General features: G+C 43.2%; 1 protein-coding gene across 5 annotated transcripts in view; it reads left to right on the forward strand.

Annotated features, from left to right (window-relative positions):
• PRKAG2 (protein kinase AMP-activated non-catalytic subunit gamma 2) overlaps positions 1–19666 on the forward strand; it is a 431449-nt gene that overhangs the window by 351204 nt on the left and 60579 nt on the right. For all 5 annotated transcript variants that reach the window (XM_089673113.1, XM_089673115.1, XM_089673114.1 and 2 more), the window contains one exon: positions 12573–12682. In XM_089673113.1, the coding sequence (XP_089529239.1) occupies positions 12573–12682 (110 nt within the window). The remainder of the gene's footprint in view (positions 1–12572; positions 12683–19666) is intronic.

Genomic DNA, 19666 nt, shown 5'->3' on the forward strand with positions numbered 1-19666 from the left:
GGATACATTTACCTTCGGCTGTAACCTGTCTAAAATGTATTGGTTTTGTTCCAAGAAGCACAAACCCTTTATTTCCAGTCTAATTAAAAAGGAAGGATTACTGAAATGGCTAAATACAGAATCAAATGTGTATCCCTGTCCTGTGGTCACCCCTGTATGTCCCTTGGCATGTTATGTGCTGTGAAATGCATTAAAGCCTCTTTGGTTCCAAGCATTGGTTCTCCCTCACCTGGTCTTGGGTACAGGTGGTCACTAATGATAATATAAAAAGAAAAAATATGATATTTATACTAGCTGTATAAAAAAAATTAACATAACTGGATAAAGTTTTTTGTTTTGTTTTTTTTCCTGTGGTTCCACTTAGCTCCCAGTGGCAGCATTGTCTTTTTACCTCATTATGCGATAATCTCATTGCACTGGAGACTTGAGCAGCTTGTACTGAAGATCAGATGAATATGGAGAATTTGCTACTGACAGATTCTTGTTGAGCAGATGGCGGAGTCTTCGCTGCCGCCCTATAACAACTTGTCTTTTCTGCCACTGCCAGTGTCTTTTCCTTGCTCTGCTGTCTCATTAAAGTGACATAGCCACCCACTAATGAGTCTACATCTATGTGTACATGATTTTTTTCACCCAGATAAATGCTCTGTAGATTTTTTTATCACTAGACTATGGCTTCTCTGGAAATGCAAAGAGGGGCTTCAGTCAGGCTCTAGTGTAAACCATTACTGGGGCCTTATGTCCTGCCTTTGACTGTACCCTTAGGTATTTAATAACATGGAGTAAAGCTGAACATGGTTATGGAATTCAGAGGATCCAAGCTTCAAACAGGAAATCTTAAAGGAGTTCTAAGGTCACAGCATACATTTTCATTTTAAAGCATTGGAATTTCAATAGTAATTATTATTAATATTACATCGAGTTTATATAGCGCCAAAGGGTTTGCTCAGCGCTGTACAATAGAGGGGGGGACAATACATGAAACAGTACAACAATAACAAACAACGTACGAGGGGTAAGAGGGCCCTACTCTTTCGAGCTTACAATCTAGGAATACAAGAGATGGGTACTTTTGGCAATCTAATATATGCTTACTTGAAAAATCTCTTCAGTGAGTTCTGCCTGTCAGCTGGCCATCTCTTTCCACAATCGCCAATGGCCTTCTGCCCTTCCTCTGTTCTCATTAACAAACACCTAAAAATTCCGCTATACTTTTAATTTTTGTTTTTTTTTTAAGTTTTAGGCTCTGGAGCCTGTCCAGATCCTTCCCTACCAGCGCTCCATTCCATCTGCATTCTTAACAGAGGGCCTGACACTTATCCGTGGTCAAGGTAGAAACTGCCAAAACCAGAAAAGGCAGTATGCTGGTGCAGTCATGCAGGTGGAGACAAAGTGTTCTATTACTCTGTGGTAGCTTATTGCTGTCATTTAATACCCAGCTCTAGGAATTAGAAAAACACCTACCCTTGCGGTGGGCACCTCCTGGACTGCAATGTTAAATCATTTTGTCTAGGGTTACAGGAACTGACATTTTACTTACCCTGTACCCCACTCCAGCGATGAAATCTTCTTCCTGAAGCTCTGGTCTGTGGGTGGTCTCTTGACATCGTCACATATGAGAGGCTATTGACTGCATATTGTATGTGGCGGGGTCAAGCATGAAAGCATGGCACACAGCGCCTTAGAGGTGAATCAGCCAGCAAATCTGTTGTGTTTTCAAAGAGCAAGCTCTCCAGAATGTATCAGTTTACATGGATGAGACAAACCACTTAAAGTAGTACTATATGCAAAAGTTTTTTTTTTTTCTTCTCCATTTTGGATAGAGTAAGGGAGGTTTATAACCTATGTAAGGTTTATTTTTATCATCTTTGTCCCATTGGGGAGATTTACCCTCACTTCCTGTCCCATAGCCAAACAGGAAGTAAGAAAAGATCCCTGCAAATTAAGGGAATTCCTTGGGGACCCCCAGGTCACCAGAACTAGTGGGATTTACTTTCACTTTTGATGATAAACAGGACAAATAGAGAGGGAGACTCACCCTAATGAGGGGCACAGACAACGGTAAAAACCTAATAGGTGTTTTAATCCATCTCCACTCTGTCCAAAATTACAAAAGTTTTTTGCCTTTTAGTTATACTTTAGTACTGATAGGGATGATTTACATGATTAGCTTTTATTTAGTCAGGCAAAACCTTTATCCGAAAAAGGAAAAAAAACCTGTTTTCTGTAACTGACTATAAAGTGTGAGCTGGAGTTTGGTCCCCATTTGTTAGTGTGTCTAAATCTGCTAATACATTTAACACAACATAACCCCCAGACTGAAAATGGTGCCATCTGCTGTGCCTCCTATCTTATTCCTCCAGAGTTGTGCCTCACTTATACAGAAGGTATGTTACTGGTCAGATCACTAGGTGAAAACAGAGTGGAAAAAAGCCAAAGAAAAGAAAACTAATGCAGCCATCACATCTAACGACTGGTAATCTACAATATAAAACATCTTTGGTTTTGGGTTTAATACTGCTTTAAAGGATGAGTTCACCTTTCTGAACATGTTACATGTTCCACCCATATTTAGAGTGTAACATGTTCAGTATTGGAACCCTCTCCCCTCGATTTCCCCAACCCTGCCCTGGTAGAAGCGAGCCAGGGATCTTGTCATACTCGCTGCCACAATTCAAAGGGAGCACAGCTGTCATCATTGATTTACAGACCCCAGTGAATTAATGAACTACAAGTACCGACAGACTTTGCGGCTGTCTGCTTGTAGTTTTCAATGAACTTCCATGGCACTGTGGCCGTGCATTGATTGATTCTTTCTGCCATTGTAAAACCGCCTGCCTGTACAATGTATGGGCAGACAGCTTACACCGACAGTCTGTAGTAGACCTGCATGGCACCAATCATCTGCTGATCCCTGGCTCAATGCTTTTCAGGCTCCTAAAACAAAAAATAGTAAATGCACATTTTTTTTTTTCTACCTGCAAAAAAATTTGCATTTATTATTTTTTGTTAAAAGGTGAACTTATCCTTATAAAATACAGTTCTTCCTTTATGGTCTCCCAGTTACACTTGGAGATCTATTTATAAATGTTTTCACACAACGTTCACTCAGAAATCACACTTTTTTTCCATTTGAATCCAATTAGAAAAATGAGTGCGTCTTGGGTGAACATTTACGAAAAGACCGCTTGTTTTATTCAGGAAAGCCTCTTTATGTAACAGAACTCAACAATTCTCTGTTGAGATTTCTTTCTTTACTCATTGCAGTTTTTATGGGCAAGCAAGATATAAAGTGATCTTTTCCGTGTAATAAAACCGCTTTGTATCCTCTTTTAAATGAATTCCAGGCAAGTTTTAATACCCTGGGAACAAAAACAGTGATGTTAATTGCTGGCAACTATGGTAATTACAGGCAAGCAATGCATCTGTGGATTGAGATTTTTCCATTAAAGTCTTTGTCATAATGCAGATTTTTTTTTATATCTTTCTGCTATTTAAACCTGTGTGCAGTTGGCTGTTTAAGCCTGCATATTGCCTGTAATTCCAAACATATAGGTATTTCTGCAGTCTGCAGATCAGCCTTGATAGTGACATAATAGTTGAAGGAATACTATAACATACAAAAATGTACATGAGAATAGTACAAAGATTTTTTTCAGCGTGTTTGTTTGTTTTTCTTGCAGGTATAAGGACCATATAGATACATACTCACCGGCCACTTCATTAGGTACACCTGTTCAATTGCTTGGTTACACAAATTGCTAATCAGCCAATTACATGGCAGCAACTCAATGCATAGACGTGGTGAAGTTTTTAACCAAGCATCAGAATAGGGAAGAAAAGGGATTTAAGTGACTTTGAACATGGTTGTCAGTGCCAGACAGGCTGGTCTGAGTATTACAAAAACTGCTGACCAACTGGGATTTTCAAGCACAACCATCTCTAGGGTTTACAGAGAGTGGTCCGAAAAAGAGAAAATACCCAGTGAGCAGCAGTTGTGTGGACGAAGGTGCCTTGTCGATGTCAGAGGAGAATGGTAGAATGATTGATAGAAAGGCAACAGTGACTGAAGTCATTATGGACCAAAATTCTGAGGGATATTTCCAACACCTTTTTGAATCTATGCCACAAAGAATTAAGGCAGTTCTGAAGGCAAAAGGGAGTCCATCCCGGTACTAGCAAGGTATTCCTAATAAAGTGGCCAGTGAGTGTTCTAGCACACAGTATCTAGTTCTATCCCATCCTTGGCAGGCTTCAAGCATTCTCCTCTTCTCTTCGACGCTCTGGGTTGTGGGTTGGCTCTTGCTGTTCTTGCATATAGCGCAGGACTGCTGGTGCTGGGTTGTACATGATGTCTGGAGCACTGAAGAGACTTTGGGGAAGTGGTCACAAAGCAAAGTGGAATGCTGCTGGACTGAGGAGTCCGTAATTACAGCTTATTCCTCTAACCCTAGATTTAATTATCAACTTCAGGAAATAAAGAAAAAAAAACTACCTATGCAGTGGTGCCCCCTATACTTCAAGGGTTAAACACTTTTTAGGTTTAAGGTTAGAGGAATAAGGTATAATACTTGCGTTACTCCGTGCTCTGGTAGGTTCCCTCCATTTGTGTGGCTGGGCCCCCAAAGTCTATTTTTAAAAGGCACTCTGCACTCCACGATGACGTCATCAAGTACAATGCAGTGGTGAGGGTTTAAGACTCCCCTACCAGCTTTATATTGTTGTCTTTGTTAGAGTGATACACTCTAATTGTCTTGATCACCAGTGCCCCTGGGAGTAGTTGTAAACCTCTAACATGAAAAATGAACAGAGTATATCTATTTTATGTACTAGCTCAGTACAAAGCACTGAGTATCATAAAGCACTGCGCAAACTGTTGGTGCTGTATATATCCTGAATTATAAAAATAATTTATCTCTGCTATCTGCATATGTCACTAATAATAGTCCAAGCCATCTACACAGCATCCTGGTTGACAGCCGCCTCCCCTCCAGCACACAGCAGCTGACAGACACCCTCACCGGTGTAAAGTTTTATGATTCTTTGTAAAGAGGTATCTGTCTATTCCCTTCATTCAGGCTTCAGGTTTCATTGAGCCCTGTGCTCTAGCTGTGCAGTGTGTGATGTCCGATCCCCACCTTTACCTTCTGTTGCTGAGAAACATCCTTTGATCTGTGTGTTTTAGGAGGATGTACAGAAGAGAGCTGCAGATAAACAGTCACAACATTATGTAGGAGTATTTGCTTCATCTTTGTGTATCACCTGAGGCCAGTCACTTCACTGGGTAACTATGAGCCCTGGTTCACAACAATGCGTGTTGTCATGTGATTTAACAGTTCAAAATCGCTTGACAAATCGATTTGCACCCTATTTGCAGCAATCAAACCATTCAAATCGTTGCGACTGAAGTCGCAGTTGTAATGGTAATGTGTATTGAGCCCTCACAAAGCTGTGTGAAAGGGCAAGGACGCCATGTTGTTCAGACTTCAGCCATGACCATTTGTAACCCAAGTTGGTGAATAGCAGCAGTGGTTCCCTTCTCTTCATTCCCCCAGGAAGCCTCTAGTGCAATACACAACTGTTAACTGGTGCCAGAGCTATCTTGTCAGACCCAGGCAGATACACAGGCCCTCCCATGCCTATTAGCCCAATTCACCATTCCAGTGTGGAAACCCAAATACAACTGTCACCATTGCAAGCTTGAGCAATCCGGAGAAATAACCGACATTGGGTCATAAATACCTTAGTGGAAGTCTGTGTAATACTTGACGGAGAATCAGCCGAGACTCTAAAACTTCAGCATGTTTCATAACTTCTGAAATAATGACAGTATAGCCAAAATAAAGTCATATTCACCTTCATCAGTTATTGGGTAGCATTTTGAACCCAAACGCCTCTATTATAGGAAGTATCAGAGTGAATTAGGCCTCCACACCCCTCCTATGAGAAATAGATCCCCGAGACCTGTCATATCTATATCCATTTAGAAGCTAATTTCATGCTAGACAATAATCTGCATGGTAGCAAACTGCAAATGGTAGGTATTTAGAAATATGAATACCCATAAGAAACTGTATTTGGGACTTGGTCATAAACGTGGTGACCTCCCACCACCCACCCCTCCGCATTCATCACAGCAGTGAGTTTGAAAGGTTCCTGCACTACGTTTCTGCAATTTCATTGTGACTTGCATTAACTTCTGTAAAAGGAAGTTGCAAGCCGTAATGAAATCGCACATCAAAATTGCACTGGTCGATGGCTTTGAAATTGCACTGAAGTAGCGATATTTATTTCAAAGCCGCACTGCTATAAACCAGGGCTAAGGGTTTACAACCACTTTAAAGTCAGAGTTTAATCTAAAAATTCTGAACTGCCACCAGAATAGGAGTAGAAAGGGAAATCTTCCAACAAGGGTGGTTGTTTCTGTGACCGCTGACTAAGAGGGGATATACCTCACCTGGGAACAATATTCTCTCACTTCCTTTTGTGTCTACAGGAAATAAAGGAAATCTCTCTAATGTGACACTGATCGCAGTTGCAAAAAAAATGAGTGGTCATAACTTCCCCTACTCTATCCAAAGAAAAAAAGGAAAGTTTTGCCTTTAGGGATACAAGTGATCGCAACTAAGAGTTAAACTCATTTCTCTGCAGCTGCACAGTATATGTGGGTCACTGAATGCAAGCAGAAAGCCTAAATGACTTGTTTACTTAGACTTTAGAAGGCTTACCATACTTTCTGTCAGGTTCTGAATAGGGTCACGTAATGTAGTGTTTTGGACTACTTACAGACCATTTACCATGATCTACCAGTGAGCCAAATTAATATAGAATTACGTGCACGTGGAAGAAAGACACTGACACTGTTGCAGTTTGTCAACTTCCTAAAATTGTTTTATTGAGGAACTAACAGTATCATTTATAGGGCTTATGATGCAGGCAAAAGCATATATATTGATTGGGTGAAAAGTCCACTGGGTTTCTGCGTGTTTTTTTCCATCCGTGTTGATATCTTCCAATCATTGTCCCCAAAAAGACTCATTCCCTTTTATGGGGGTTGTTTACATTAAAATATACTTTTCTCCTAATGAGTCACCTAGGGTGAGACTCTGGATGAAGGCGCCATCTTAATTATCATCATTGTTCTGTTAACCTATATCTGATTGTTTACTTAAGAGAGTAAGGAATTTTAAAGAGCAAGAAACAGAAAGTAGCAAGACAATAAAATTGTCATTTTACTGATCATCTAATAAAATGTGGACTGTCTATCACAATCCACTACAGTAGCATGCCTGTAGATGGCTAAACCAACATTCATCTTGACAGTGGCATTGGCTCTTACAGCAATCATTAACAAAAACATTACATTTCCATGCCCTTACAGGCACCAGTTTAGATGTCTGGTTCATTTAGAATTATGGTCTTGTTGAGTGTTCTGGTTCTCCATTTTGGTTACTTATATCCAATGTGAAAATTCCAAATCTGAATTTAACAGTGCTGGTTACATAGAACAGAAGGAGCCATTGGGATTAGCTAACTTGTCTTGCAGCATTTGAATTCTGAGTTGAGCTGCCACTATTGACTACAAGTACAAACGTTTTCTCCAAATGTTCTGATTTCTTCTGATAATCTTCCCTCTGATGACATCATAAAGGCAAAGAATGGCATTTACAGAGTACACAGAGGCACACTATGTCCAGTTGGCAGGCATGGGGATGGTTAATGGCAGTGACAGCGCTGACAGCCCCTTCTACACAGCATTTGTAAGGATGCATCTGTACAGGTGACTGCAGCAGTCACAGGAAGGCCCATTGATTGACAAAATCAACCTATAAGTCTTGAGCATTGTAAAAGTGGCAGTTCTGTTTACTACCAAGGGCTCTTGCGGGATTCAGCCACCTGTTTTTTACCACCCACCTTGCCGCCCACCTAAATTCTGACATTTTAGCTGGGCAGGGCTGTACATATGCCACGGTTGTGAAGCAAAGGCAATTATATTATTCAATAATTTTTTTTATTTTTCAATAGCACGTGCAACACAATAATGGAAGCACTGGGTTACAAGAGGATGTATCTAAAGCTGTGCAATAATGATAAACCCTCAAGTTGTCAGGTTGGATTAAATAATCATTTTTGACACTGCTGAATGTTCAATTTGATGTCAAACAAGAGGAATAAGAAGGTTGCCTTGAGGGGGCCTTGTGGGAAGCTCAAATGAAAGATAGAGAGGAGATTGATGAGAGGGGAGTTAGAGGGGTGTAGAGGCAATTTTTATTTCAACCTGCAGATTTTGTCCTGTCATACTCAGCCTTTGAGGTCAGTTAAAGCACACCGCAACTGGAAGCCAAATGATGGGCTTGTGGTAGTGCTGCAGTATTTTAATACAAAATCCCCTGTGGGATAGGAAGTAGACATTGGGGAGGTCGCCTCCTGAATGCCTGCAAGCTACTGCTATACTGCCTTCTGAAAAGCAATTCATTGAGGATCTCTTTCCAGAGGGACAGTATACACTATCACCCATAAGAAAGAGCCTTAATGTAACTCTAACAGACCGATTTTCATAAATTCTTCCTAGCATGGTTTTTTTTAACTCACCTTGGCACGAATTACATAATTGGAGCTGCTTTGTGTGAACTGTAAGCCTAAGGCTTCATGCACATGGGAAGAAAAATGCCACTATTAATGACATCTGTTTTTTGTTTTTTTTTGTTTTTTGCTTTTATGCCTTTTGTTCACATACAGCCATGTATGCATGTATTTCCGTGCAGTGTAAACACTGCATGTGGAGAGGAGTGTTTGAAAAAAATTTGCGCACATATGCACGTAAATTTATGCTCAAATGGCTAGATCAAAGCATAAGTTCACCCTTGGGAATGTGTTAAATGTGCCACCTGTTTTTAGGGTGGAACATGTAACATGCTCCCACTCCTACATCCTCCCACTGATTTCAACCCCCATCCCCCATTGCGACAGTCAGTGGGCAAGGGATCCTCTCCCCTTGCCTGCTGTCACAACTTGAAAAGCGCATGCCCAGGTGTGGCTCCGCCCATTTGGCTTCATCATTCATTCAGAAAGATCTGTGAAGTAGTAAACTATAACTACAGATAGCCTTTGCAGCTGACTGCTTGTACTTCTCGGTGAACTGCCAAGGCTCTGGTGAGCACTCAAGTTAGTTCACTGAGGTTGCCTGTACAAGCAGACAGATACACTGGCAGTCTGCAGGAGCCTGAGATTGCACCCATGATCTGCTGATCGCGAATGTAATGATTTACAGGCTCCTAAAAAATAAATTAATAAATATACATTTTCTTACCTGAAAAAAAATGTGCGTTGTTATTTTTTGTAGAAAAGTGAATTTATTCTATTGGCTAGCATATTAACGGATGACACTTGCGCATAAACTGTTAAAGGTGCGATATTAAAGGCATTTTTTCTGCCAAGTTCTGGCAAAAAAAAGCTGTATAGATTCAAACGTCCATGAGTACGAGACTTTAAACCTGTGGCTCAGAAAAGAACCACTAATGGACTTTTGACGTCCTAAGCCCTTGTTGAAGAAAATATCTGGATCAAAAACCAATATGGTGACTTCGTTTTGGGATGTCATTAATTTTGTTTTGAGGCATGTTATACAGGGCTTCTAAAGGCCTAATTTACCTCTTAGCAGCAGTGTAGGTTTGCCACCTGGTTAGTAAACTTGTTTCCAATGTTATTAGTGGGGAAAAAAACCATAAGGCTAGGTTAACACTTATGCGGGACATCGTGTAAACCACATATGTTCCCTCACCTGCTGCCAAACCACACTGTTAACAGCACCCACATGCATCTGAAAACGCAGCACGTTTTTGGTTGCAGGAAATTTCCCTGCAACTGCATTTTTTTAAAAAAAGTCCAGGAACCTTTTCCTGCATGAAACGGAGATACAGCGGCCCATTCAACTGAATGGGCTGCTGTGCTTGCGCAAATGCGACTTGCAGAGGTGTGAACCTAGCCAAAGACTGGTATTTTGAAGCAGTATCCTTTTTTAAGTCCTTGTTTTGTATCCCTGCGTTCTGCTGGATTACAAAGATAATCATCTTCCATTTTATGAAGGAATGTTGCTTTCTGTTAGGCAAAAGAGAAGAACATTTGTTGCTGCCCCTTAGCAGGCAGTCTGGTCTAGCATTTTATGTTTTCAGATTAGTATGGCAGTATGTGAGGGTGAAGCAAGTAGGATTGTTCTGTCCCTGTGCCTGCGTGGGTTTCCTCCGAGTACTCCGGTTTCCTCTCACACTCCGAAGACATACTGGTATGTTAATTGGCTCCGGTCTAAGAATGTGAGGTACAATAAAATAAATAAATAGAGAGAGAGAGAGAGATATGTATAGAGAGAGATATATATATATATATATATATATATATATATATATATATATATATTTAGTGTGTTTATAATGTGCTGCGTAATATGATGGTCCTATGTAAGTACCTGTTAAAAAAATAAATAAAATAAGGCCTCTGCTTTCAGTCAGCAGGCCCTTCTCTGACTTCCAGTCAGTGTTTTATTCCTGGCTATGACACCACAGAGTGAGAGAATGTTTTAATATTTAGACCGCTGTGCTTTTCCTCAGGGGATCAGGCAGTGCACAGAGTGTGAACCTTTTGATGTGGAGTGTTAGAAGAGGGCTGCTGAGCCTAGCATTCATTTTCACATGTGTGATCTATATATATATGCCTGTGAAGAACACGTTTTGTACACAGCACTTCATTAAATATCGCTTCTCACAGGCTGCGTCCCTTCTGTTATAGGCTAAATGAATTGACAGGACAAATTGCCTGAAAAAAGCATGTGACTGTAAGCAGTGGGCTAACATAGCTGACTGTTGGCAAGTAGGATGCATGAACAGGCAAGCCATTTTTACGTTCTCATTTGTCGGTTTTCTTGTTAGAGGTGTTATGCGCACATTCTCGTTCATATAGGTCACACTATTTGCAGTTGCTCTGTTTTCCTGATGCAGACTTTGGAGACTTTAATTGGCAATGCAAAATGTAAACGTGCCCTGAGGTGTACAGTACTTATTACATTGCATATAGTCTCTTCAGATTTATCCAAACAATTATAATGTGAAGGCCTTCGTAAACCATCAATTCAAGACTGCTAGAGATCCCTGGATTTACAACTCCTTAACAAATCAATACTTTCACATCTGTGTTTCAACTTTAACCGCTTTAGCACTAAAGCAATTTTTTCATTTTTGGCATACCTAAAAATCTTCATTTTGGCCATAAAGTTACTTAAATCCCCCAGATCAGGGGTACTGAATTAAAAGTCATGGAGGTCCGACCAGTAAAATTTTTCTTCAAACAGAGGTCTGAACTGCATTTTTTTTTCCAGCCCTCAGCTACTGTATATCACAATCCCTATACGTCAGTGTCCTCAGTCATCGTCCCTCCCCCACATACATCACAGTCCCCAACTTCACATCAGTTTCAGCTTCTCAGTAGTGTTCTCAGGCCCCCTGCACATCGCCCCCATTGACCCATTTACAGTACACCCCCATTATTTCAGCAGTGCTCAACCCTCCTTCAAATATCACCCCTGCCCCACACTACTGACCTCTGTCCTCTTCACAGAACCACCAGCAGAGCTGTGCCCCCTTCACACCCCCCCCACAACTGTGCCCCCCTTTACATATCCCTCCCCACAGCATTGCTCCCCAAACAGCCCTGTCCCACCCCCTCACATCAACCCCCAACAGTAATGTTCTCTGCCCTTTTCACATCAGCCCCCCCCCCCCAACACACACACAGCACTGCCCCCTTCACACCCCACCCCAGTAGTATACTCTGCCCTCCTCACATCAACTGTTTTATAACAGCAGAGCGGACCAGGAGACAGAACATTTCTGGAGTGAGTGTGGAATAACAGCACAGTATTGAATGGAGCGTGGGAGCTGTTATAACATTTCTGGATCGGATGCGGGAAGCACAGTACAGCATTGAATGGAGCACGGGAGCTGCGGGGGTCAACTTTTTGTATTTTAACCAGATTGGCTGCTAGCACTGCCCTGTTTCCAATGAGCCGCTGGTTAACTTAAAAATTTAACCCCGACAGCTCTCGCGCTGTATTCAATGCTTCATTGTGCTTCCGATCCAGAAGTGTTTTGACAGCTGCCACTCCCTGTTCAATTCTGTGCTGTTTTTCCACACTCACTCCAGAAAAGTTCTGTTTCCTGCTGTCCGATCTGCTGTTATAACAGCGGTGGAGGATGGGGGGGGAGAAACGGCTCCAAAATGGCGAAACAGTGGCTCGGTCCGCATCCAGACCGCGGTTCCTCCATTTAGTGAAGCCTGGTCTATCACATAAAATCCCAATAAAATACATTTACGTTTTTGGTTGTAACATAACAAAATGTGGAAGTTTTCAAGGCACTGTGTGTGTGTGTGTGTATGTGTGTGTGTGTGTGTGTATATGTGTATATATATATATATATATATATATATATATATATATATATATATATATATATATTATATAATATCTCCAATGACCTGGATATGTGAATGTATCAGACTTACAAGTGTTTTTTGTTTTCCAGCTGTTGAAGAATCGGAGAGTGACATATACATGCGCTTCATGAAATCGCACAAGTGTTATGACATTGTGCCCACCAGCTCCAAGCTTGTTGTGTTTGACACTACGTTACAGGTGAGATCGTCCCAGTCCTGCTATTGGCAGTGATCATTTTCATGTCATTATGGTTGAAACAGAACACTATGACCGTGTTGGGCAGCACAGTGACTAAATGGTTAGCACTTCCGCCTGGCAGTACTAGGGTCGTTGGTTCAAATCCCAACCACAGCACCACCTGCCTGGAATTTGCATGTTCTCTCTGTGCCTGCATGGGTTTCCTTCAGGTACTCTGGTTTCCTCCCACGCTCCAAAAGACATGCTGGTAGGTTAATTGGCTCCTGTCTAAATTGGCCCTAGTATGTGTATGTATGAATGTGAGTTAGGGACATTAGTGTGTGTGTAAAGTAAATTGACAGCGCTATATAAGTACCTTTTTAAATAAATGACATTTAAAACATATTTCAGAAACTGAACATTCTTGTGACTTCTATCAGTGTCCAGCCGACCACTGGTTACTCTTGTGTTAGGAGTTTTCATTCCCCTCTATGAGGCTGCATGACCTCTGTCCCTCTAAATGGCCCTGTGCTGATCACATGCACACTACCCCAAAAAAATTATTTTAAAAAAATCTTTCTAGCAGTACACACCAAACTGAGCGTGTGCATAGTGTCTCCTATGGCTCTGTACTATCGGCAGATGGATTGGGAAATGTGGAAGAAGGATAGGATCAGAGAAGACAGGATCAGACAGCCTTTTTACACACTGTGTAGGATTAACCCCTTAGGTTCCACAGTGAGTATAACAAGCATGCTTTACTGCATATACAGACTGATTTTACTGTTGTGGGTTTAGTAACACTTTAAGCTGCCCATAGATTACTTTTTTCAAACTGATTCCCCCATCAACTCAAGTGAGGGGAATGGTGCAATCCTTGCAGTGGCATTGTTTTCTGACATTTGGTATCTGATCAGTTGCAGCTGGCTGATTGATAAAAATTTTCCAACAAGAAGCAGCCACTCATGAATCAAATTTTGTCTAGTCCCTGCTGAACTGGCTGATATTCAATCCATCTATGGCCAGCTTTAAATACAATTATTCTGGAGAGACAGCTTCACTACACAGTGAGTCACAGAAGGGTGCTTTGGAATGGATCTGTAGATAGCAAAAAAGGGAAGGAACACTACACCATTATATATATATATATATATATAATTTTTTTTTTTTTGAGAGTCCTGAAAGTGTTACTAAACCCCGGACCCTGCATTCACTATATCTGGTCTCCCACAGTACACAGAACATAGAAATGCAATTGTTTTTGTAAATACAAACTGTGAAATACCTTGTCCCATCAGCAGTTGGAGCAGTTTTGTGACTTCTGTCAGTGTCCAGCAGACCACTGGTTAAAGCTTGTAGGAGGGGTTTTCTTTCTGCTCTAGGAGGATGCAGAACCCCTGACCTCTGTCTGGACAGTGCTGATTGGCCCTGTGCTGATCACGTGCACTTTCCCAAGTAAAAAAAAACCCCAAAATTACACACCAAACTGAGTATGTGCAGAGTGTCTCCACATGATGTTTTATCGGGAGATAAGAGGGGGACACTGGAAGAAGGGGAGACAGGATCAAACAGCATTTTTACACAATGCAGGGCATTAACCCCTTAGGTTCCATAGTGAGTATAACCAGCATGCTTTACTGCATATACAGACTGATTTTATTGTTGTTGGTTTAGTAACATATGAAGTTTATTTCCTTGTAAGAGTTCAGCCAATGTGATTCAGAGGATGTCAACATGCCTCTTTTATCAGAGTTTATTTGATATATGGAGGAGAAAAACTTGGGAATCGTGATAGGATATTAAAACGCTGTGCTTGGAAACAAAGTAAAAAATATTGTGGGCTGCAAAAACTAACTGCCAATACCATAGTCTTTACATGTTGGCTTATGTCTTATACTTTTGGACTTTCTATTAAATGGTGTGGCATGCCATTCTATTATTCCTTTCTGTAGAGCATTGAAAACATGACAGTCATTCTAATCCTTCACTATTCTATCCAAACCTACAAGTTTTTTTTTAAAAAAGTTTATTTTTGATGTACTCTGTAGTTTTCCATCAAGCAGAAGCATGTCCCTAGAGAAGAATGACTGAAGTAATACCTGCTCTGTGGCTATGCATAGCCGAGAATGCCATGGGAAGTGTAGGGCGACTCCTATAGGAAAACACTGCATGGCTTGCTGTATCGTTGAACTTCGGGAACAGTTACTAGTATCTGGTAACATTATACAGCCTTGCAGTGCCGCTTATGTTCTTTCATCCTGCCTTTATTTTATTTTATTTTTTTTGTCTGACACACATCAAACACTTGTTTCTGTGTCCTTCCTCTTATTTTGGAACAACAGCAAATAGCGGAATTCCCTCTGCAGAGTTGTATAATGCCAAAAATTCTTACATGACGTTGGAGCCTCTGACTGCTTCTTAGCTGTTTATGTGGGCGTATGGGTCAAAGTTTATATTATGTCTTGTGCAGAAATAAACTACTGTACAAATTGTGGGGTCCTTTTGTCTAGCTATATTACATATAGGGAGTGAATGATTACATTTTATCTGTTATTGTGATCGGGACACAATATTTGTAGTTGTAAAGTGTGTGTGTGTGTTTCCTAGAATAAGCAAATCTGTAGAATTGTAGTAAATAGCATTGTAGTTTGTCGATAAATCTTTAAATGTCCCCATATAATCTTAAAGGAAGCTTGTCAATAAGGTTTCTACTGCCCACATCTGAGGCTGCTATCTAGTGCCAGAGGTTAAACAATATGCCAAGCCAACATTTCATATTTCTGCTAAGTGGCTGTTGTACCATGTACTTGTATGAAAAAGTATCTTGTTCTTGTATTGCTTCCTAGGTATTAAATCCCTAGTGTTCTTGCCTGTCCCTCTGCTTTCCTATTAAATACTGACCACACTAACCAGAACACAGCATGGTCAGTTTTTTGGCTGTGCTGAGAACCCGGCCTGCTCTCCTCCAATGATCAGACTTCTGCTGACACACCCCCATGCACAGCCGTTCACTGAGAAGGTCAGTGTGCTGCTGCTTCTCCTCCCCCAGCTGCTGCTGCTGCTGCAGCTAAAAACATTTATTAAAAAAAAAAAAGGGGGAGAAAGGAAAAAAGGCTTTTCATGTTTTTTAAATCTATACACGGCTGTTTTTGTCTTCCATTGCCATTTTAAATTGACTGGGTTGTTTTACAAGGTATACTTTAATCCTTTGCTAGCTGTAGCACTCAAGGCAACATTTATGTGCCCATTAGCCATGGGTGCCATGCTCAAGATGGGATCTTCTTCCTCTGCATTTAACTGCTTCCCGTCTGCTCTATAGCAGAAGTACTGCTACAGGGGGACATGGGTGTGAAAAATCACGTGTGTATATATGCGTGATTTTGAATTTCCGGGTAGGGGGCTGTCAGTAACCGGGTCCTGGTCTGTGATTACTCGCCGGCGCCTGGTGATTGCCAAGCATCTCCAACGGGGGGGGGGAGAACTGTTTGTAAACAAAACAGTTCTCTCCCCTGTCAGCTTTCCTAATTAACGTTAAAATTGAGTTAAAATTGAGAAAGAAAACAGGGACAGTACTTGTGTTCAGTGAGAAGTGTCCCTTGCACTGCTGGCTGGTTTCTTAGTTGAGATCGGGAGTCCTCTTCACCAAGAATCTTCAATAAACTGTAGCCACTCTGTCTTGAAGGAGGACTATGAGTTTGTAAAAAAAAATTATACTCCCATAGGTGGATGCAGCATCAATCCGATGCTGGATCTGTCCCCCGCCGACTCTGCACTGAAGTGAGCGATCAAAGACCGCTGATCGCTCAGTTCTCAGCCTTCAAAGAGCAGAGAGCCATAGAATGTTAATCACCAGCTCTCTGCTCTGTCTTTCCAGCACTCACTGGAGCGCCGGTCAGTGGAGGGGGCTGGAGTGGTTGGCTCAGGCTTCTTGGCGGCTTGCTGAGAGGCAGCTGCCAGTCCAGGCATCTGGGTGGATCCAGACCATATGGTCAGGATCTTTTCAGAGCCTGGACTGCCTCTGACATCAGCCAACAGCAGGCTTTAGCCCAATGTCAGCCAAAAACGGGTCACAGACGTGTAAATTGAACTGCACCCCTGTGATCCATAGGAGAAGTACAGCCAAAATAGCTTTGGCTATACTTCTACTTTTTAAATAAATAAGTAATATATATATATATATATATATATATATATATATATATATATATATATATATATATATATATATAAATTTAGATCAGCTCATGGGGGAGATCTCTGATGGGGGGCACAGTCTCTGATGGGGTGCTGCTTCAGATTGAGTGCGGCTTCGAACGAGTGCATAGAAGAAGCAGTTAAACGCAGCAGTTGAACTAAAGCAGGAGAACCCAAGCAGCAGGAAGACACAACAACAGTAAGAAGCTCTACTGCATGCTGGAAGACTGCAAGCAAACACCCTGGGAAACCTCTTACATGCCTGAGACCCACTCTGTGTGCCTTTATATAATACGCCCCTCTTCTCATCATATTACTACCCTCTGTTCCCAAATCTCATTTCTCTACCCCTCTGCTCCACCCCACAACCTGTACATCTCCCCCTCACTGCTATCATCTCCCTACTACTGCTCTCTTCACCTCCCCAAAATGTCTCTTCCACTCCTCCTTCTCATTTTCCTCTCCTCCGTTCCTAAATTCCATTCACTATATCCCTCTGCCCCTCCCAAACATTTGTATATCGTGTCCTCACTGCTTCCCTCACCCCTCTATGGCACCCACCACCTCCTCCTATTACTCCACTCTCCCACTGACCCCAACACCTCCACTAGGAGTTTCTCACGCTCCTGCACATCCCGCTCCCATGCCACCTTTCTCACCCTTCTCCTCCTCCTAGCCGCGGGGGACATCTCCCCAAATCCTGGCCCTCCACCTCCCTCACCCACTCAACACCCTCCCACTTCCACGTCCTACTGCAACCCCCGCAACTTAGTATCTGTCTCCCTGCTCCCTAAAATCTCCCCCCCGTTTTCATGTGCACTCCTGAACGCCCGTTCGGTGTGCAACAAGCTTACCGCCATCCACGACCTCTTTGTTTCCCGCTCCCTCAACCTCCTGGCGATCACGGAAACCTGGATCCAGCCCACTGACTCTACCTCCCCTGCTGCACTCTCCTATGGAGGTCTCACCTGGACCCACTCACCCAGGCCTAACGGTCGTAAAGGTGGTGGGGTTGGTCTGCTCCTGTCACCGCAGAGCACCTTCCGAGTCCTCCCAAACCCCCCCTCCCTATCCTTCTCCTCCTTCGAGGCCCACTGCGTCCGACTATTCTCCCCAACCCCCCTGAAGATTGCTGTGATATACCGGCCTCCTGGATCCATACCCCGCTTCCTGGATGACTTCTCCTCCTGGCTACCCTTCTTCCTCTCCTCTGAGCTACCCACCATAATTCTTGGGGATTTTAACATCCCTGTCAACCTCGACAACCCGGACACAGCCCGTCTCCTCCACCTAACCTCCTCCTTTGCACTTGCACAGTGCATACAATCCACCACCCACTCCGACGGAAATATCCTTGATCTTGTCTTCTCCAACCGATGCGCTCCCCACAACCTCACTAACACCCCCTTCCCTCTCTCTGACCACAACCTGATCACCTTCTCTATCTCCTCGTCCTCCAACGCCTACCCCTCCAAATGTCACACTACTACCAGCCGTAACCTCCGCAACCTTAACCCTGCCTCCCTCCACTCTGCAGCTGATCAACTCCACGACCGCATCCTCCCCCTGTCCTGCCCCGACTTGGCTTTGACCGCCTACAACAATGCGCTCTCAACAGCCCTTGACTCACTAGCGCCTTTAACCACACGCAACACCAGACCCCGACCGCTCCAGCCCTGGCAGACTGATCACACCAAAACCCTCAAACGACAAAGTCGTGCCCTAGAGCGACTATGGCGCAAAACCAAATCCAAACAAGCCTTCACCCGCTACAAATCTGCCTTCCGCACCTACACCTCCTCCCTCCATGCTGCCAAACAGGCCTACTTCTTGACCCTCATCAAGGCCCTCTCCTCCAATCCTCGCCGACTCTTCTCTGCCTTCAACTCTCTACTCTCTCCACCCCCACCTCCACCCAGCACCTCACTCACTGCCCTTGAGATTGCCAATCACTTCAAAAACAAAATTGACACAATTCGCAAGGACATTGCCGCAACTCACACGCCCTCTCAACCTGTCCCCTCTCACACAGCTACCCCCTTATCCCCCCTCCCCCTCGACATAACCCGCAGGGACTTTGTCGCTGCTCAAACTCTCTCCAACCCCCTTCACCCTCACTCAGCTACCCCCTCATCACCCCTCTCCCACGGCCCCACCACTGCTCTGACCTCCTCTTCCACCCCACCCTACATTCCTCATACTGAAGCTCCCCCAACACTCCACACCTTTGACCTTACTACCATCGAGGAAGTCTCCAAGACCCTCTCTGATGCCCGCCTCACCACCTGCCCCCTCGACCCTATCCCCTCACAACTCCTACGACCTTCCTCCTCCTCCATCCTACGCTCCCTCACCCACATCTTCAATCTCTCCCTCTCCTCAGGCACTTTCCCCTCCCCTCTGAAACATACACACATCACCCCCATACTTAAAAAGCCCTCCCTGGACCCCAATGACCCGAACAACCTCAGACCCATCTCCCTGCTCCCATTTACATCTAAACTCCTCGAGCGCCTAGTCTACACCCGCCTATGCTCTCACCTCAACGACAACAACCTCCTCGATCCCCTACAGTCCGGCTTCCGTCCCCTACACTCCACCGAAACTGCCTTACTCAAACTCTCCAACGACCTGCTAACCGCCAAAGCTAATGGACACTATTCAGTGCTCCTACTCCTTGACCTCTCTGCGGCCTTCGACACAGTCGACCACCCCCTCCTCCTCAAAAAACTACACTCCCTCGGCCTCAGAGATTCTGCTCTCTCCTGGATCTCATCCTACCTGTCACAACGCTCTTTCAGCGTTACCTAT

This window comes from Staurois parvus, unplaced genomic scaffold (genome assembly GCF_062004578.1).
Source record: "Staurois parvus isolate SC_StPar_1 unplaced genomic scaffold, SC_StPar_1.0 ptg000136l, whole genome shotgun sequence".
Classification (NCBI taxonomy): Eukaryota; Metazoa; Chordata; class Amphibia; order Anura; family Ranidae; genus Staurois; species Staurois parvus.